This window comes from Chrysochloris asiatica, unplaced genomic scaffold, assembly GCF_000296735.1.
Source record: "Chrysochloris asiatica unplaced genomic scaffold, ChrAsi1.0 scaffold00075, whole genome shotgun sequence".
NCBI classification, from domain to species: Eukaryota; Metazoa; Chordata; class Mammalia; order Afrosoricida; family Chrysochloridae; genus Chrysochloris; species Chrysochloris asiatica.
Genome location: NW_006408593.1, coordinates 14,887,211 through 14,891,010, shown reverse-complemented (window position 1 = coordinate 14,891,010; position 3,800 = coordinate 14,887,211). Strand labels below are relative to the sequence as shown.

General features: G+C 39.2%; 1 protein-coding gene across 1 annotated transcript; it reads right to left on the bottom strand.

Moving 5' to 3' along the window:
* Positions 1-1,927: 1,927 nt before the first annotated feature.
* On the bottom strand, positions 1,928-2,854 carry LOC102817654 (olfactory receptor 4C12-like). Its single transcript, XM_006865112.1, has one exon. It carries the CDS (start codon positions 2,852-2,854, stop codon positions 1,928-1,930), a length of 927 nt encoding a protein of 308 aa, XP_006865174.1.
* Positions 2,855-3,800: the final 946 nt, after the last annotated feature.

Genomic DNA, 3,800 nt, shown 5'->3' with positions numbered 1-3,800 from the left:
GGGGGGCGGGTTTATAAGGTATACCCTTTGGTCGGTTGATGGTGCATGGAGGGGATTGGAACCATGGCAATGAAACGATGTATGGTGGAATGAATGTAAAACTAAAGTTCTCCCATGTAAAATATCATATAATTCACAATAAAACATGGAAAAAATAAATAAATAAATAGCAATTGAAAAAAAAAAAAGCATCTTAGACTGCGAGAACAAGCAAATCTGTGTTGGAAGAAGTACAGCCAGAATGCTCCTTAGAAGTGAGGTGGCAAACTTCATCTCTCATATTTCAGACCTGTTTTCAAGGTAGAGAAGACATCATGCTCGGTAAAGTGAAGGATCAGTCCCAAAAAAGGAAGACTTTCAATAACACGGTTTGGCAAAGTAGCAGCAGCAATAGGTTCAAGCATAATAACAATTGTCAGGATGGTGCAGGACTGGAGAGTGTTTCCTTCTGTTGTGCACAGGGTAGTTAGGAGTCAGAATGAACTTCATGGCACCTAACAAAAACAACAATTTACTACCAACTATAAAGAAAGTTCTTACTTAGGGTTGTATAGTGAAAACTAAGCATAGAGACTAAGGAATCATGTAATATACTAAGTTTATGTTTTAATAAACTTAGCTCTGCCAGTAACTTGAGATTTGGTCAAACCATACCTTATACCCGAACCTCAATAATGTGCAGAATGGGCTGCTAAAGTTAAGGATAAAATATGCTTTTCAATTATCAATGTATTGACGCTCAGTCCTAAATATGCACTTTACTGACGTTTTGTGTTAAATACGATGGGCCCTGAAGCAAGCATCCCTCCTTTGCATCCAGTGTAATGTTAAACTTTGTCATATAAAAGGCACTGAAAGGAGCATCTCTTCCTGGTTTTGACAAACTTCTGTTTCTATCCACTATGTAGCTGCCAGTAGTGGGCTGGAGGTGAAAGAAGGAAGAGGGGATCCAGAGGCTCTTATTCCCATTGAGTTTCAGTGGCACCTGCCAAAGATGGGTTTCCCATTGAGAGTCAATGTTATCTCTGCAGACAGATTTCAGTGAATCACACAGACATCCAAGGCATAGGTTTCCCAGCTTGGTCTATGTACACTCTTCATGTGGTGTTTTCTTCCAGCCTTGGCATCCAAAAGTGAATTTCCTGCTTGCCATTATAGCCATAGTTCCTTGCCCACCAGCCTTTCCTACCAACACCCCAGTGAGAGACCCAAAGTTGCCAGCTCCAGCTGAGTTTTTTGCTGGCAGTCTATATATGGATACTTAGACTAGTTCTTTCCCAAGGAAGCCCAAAGATATTCTCTACCACCCAGATTTCAGAAGGTGGCTCACCTTCTAAATGTGTTTCTTCCTTGGATACTCTCACTCAATGCCCTGATATTCTTTCGATATCACTTTACCACTGCATAATCCATACTTGATATACTCAGTGATTGAATGCGATGTTTTCCCTTTCATATTTCTGTGTGGTTTATCTCCTCATTGAATCCTGGCTGACATGATATGAAAAGTGCTTAATATAATGACATCCTTATAGGCATATGATAAAGAGTACATTTAAACTATACAATCAACATTTAATGAACAAGAAAATCATAAGAGATCATTTACACTCAGGCTGGAGTGAAAAAGAAAACTGAATATTATAAAGCATATCTTCAATGATCAGCAGTAACCAATATCATTATGCTACATACGAAGAGTATTTTAATATTGATCCAAATTCTAGGCTAATGCCTTTTATTGGCTATAAATGTTTTCAGATAAACAATATTTATTGAATGGGGATCAGTGAAGTGTGGGGACAGAGTATGGGATGAGAGACACTCTGAATCCTAGCCTTGTCAAAGTTTATGTCTCTTCTACAGATCAAGAGGGCTGGACTACATTGAGTTTATTATTTCTACCTATAGCACTCATTTATTCTGCTTAATCATTAGAAGTCACTTTTTTGTTCCAAAGTTTCCTCATGGCAGTTTTAACCTCAGTATTTCTAAGGGTATAAATTAAAGGATTTAACATAGGAGCCACCATAGTATAAAAGACAGCCACAGCTTTATCTATGGGCAGAGTGGTCACTGGGCGCAGATACACAAATATGCAGGGCACAAAGAATAAGACAACAACTGTGATATGAGAGACACAGGTAGAGAGGGCTTTGCGCCTCCCCTCCAAGCTGTGGGTCCTTAGGGAACGCAAGATAACCACGTAAGAGATCATCAAGAGGATAAAGTTTAACAAGCATATGAATCCACTGTTGGCAGCAACAAAGAGACCAAGGATGTGAGTGTCCATGCAAACAAGTTTCAACAAAGGATATAAGTCACACATGAAGTGGTCTATGACATTGGGGCCACAGAAGGGCAGCCAGACTGTGAAGAGGATCTGAATGGTTGCGTGGAGAAATCCTCCAGTCCAGGCCACTCCCACCAGGAGAATGCACAGTCTGTGGTTCATGATGGTCATGTAGTGCAGGGGTTTACAGATGGCCACATAGCGGTCATAGGCCATCACTGTCAAGAGGATTATCTCAGTAGCACCAAAGATATGTTCTGCATAGACTTGAGCCATACACCCATTAAAGGAAATAATTTTCTTCTCATGAATGGAGTCCACAATCAACTTAGGAGCAGAAGAGGAAGAATAAATTGTGTCGATCAAAGAAAGTTGTGACAAGAAGAAGTACATGGGGGAGCTCAGAGACTGGCTGCTAGTAATAGTAACAACAATAAATAGATTTCCTGAGAGTGTTACTATATATAAAATTAAAAACACCACAAATATTGCTTTCTGCATCTTTGGGTTCTGTGTAAGACCTATTAAAATGAATTCAGTCACATTCCTGTTATTTTCCATTTATATGCTATTGGTGATAGAAACTTCAAGAAGAATTTTTTTACCTGAAAAAAATAAAAATAACACCATAGAAGAATCAAACAATCCAAAACTCTGCCCTTTCACAGTATCCTACACTTCTCTCAGATGATTTTTCTTTCCCCTAGACTCTGGGAATTGTTGTTGTTGTTGTTAAGTGCCGTGGAGTTAGTTCCAACCCATAGCAACCCTGTATAGGGTTTCCGAGGAGCAGCTGGTGAGCTTGAAACCGCTGACCTTGCAATTCAAGCGGCTTTGCAGTCTGGCGCATTAACCCACAGCACCACACCAGGACTCTGGGAATAGGTACCTCAAATCTTCTCTTAATAAACGTTCATGGTCTCTTATTATTCTGACATTAAAAACCATTCTTATGAATCTAAGAATATCCAGATAAAAGGAACAGTATTTCCTAGTATCAGTGTAATATTTGCAAATTTTCACAGGAACATCAGCATAAGGGTGTAATATATAGGCATTTGTCATTTTGTTGTGCTTCACCTTATTGCATTTTGCAAATATTTCATTTCTCACAAATGGGCGATGTGGTAATTTGCCAAAATGTGGCAACCCTATGTCCAGCGAATCTTAGCAGCAAAAATTTTCCAACAGTCTCTGTGTCACATTTTTATAATTATCACAATATTTCAAACTTTTTTATGATATATTGCATACTTAATAGACTACAGTAGATGCTGGGGACAGCATACGCAGACCCTGGGTTGATCAGTGGCAGACCCATTAAACCACCTCTGAATATAATCAGTTTAACCCAGATGCTCTCCTCCCTCCTGAAAGTATATAGGAATAAGATAATTAAGAACAACGTAGCATTTTAGGTATAGATAAATGAAGCCCGGTGCCTGAGATCTTGCTCACAAACAAAAGTTTGCAAAGTGTACAGAGACAGCTTGGCTCCTTTCAGGAA

Bases quoted from the DNA above. Each gene is read 5' to 3' on its own strand.
- LOC102817654 (XM_006865112.1), bottom strand. From the start codon at position 2,854: ATGGAAAATAACAGGAATGTGACTGAATTCATTTTAATAGGTCTTACA.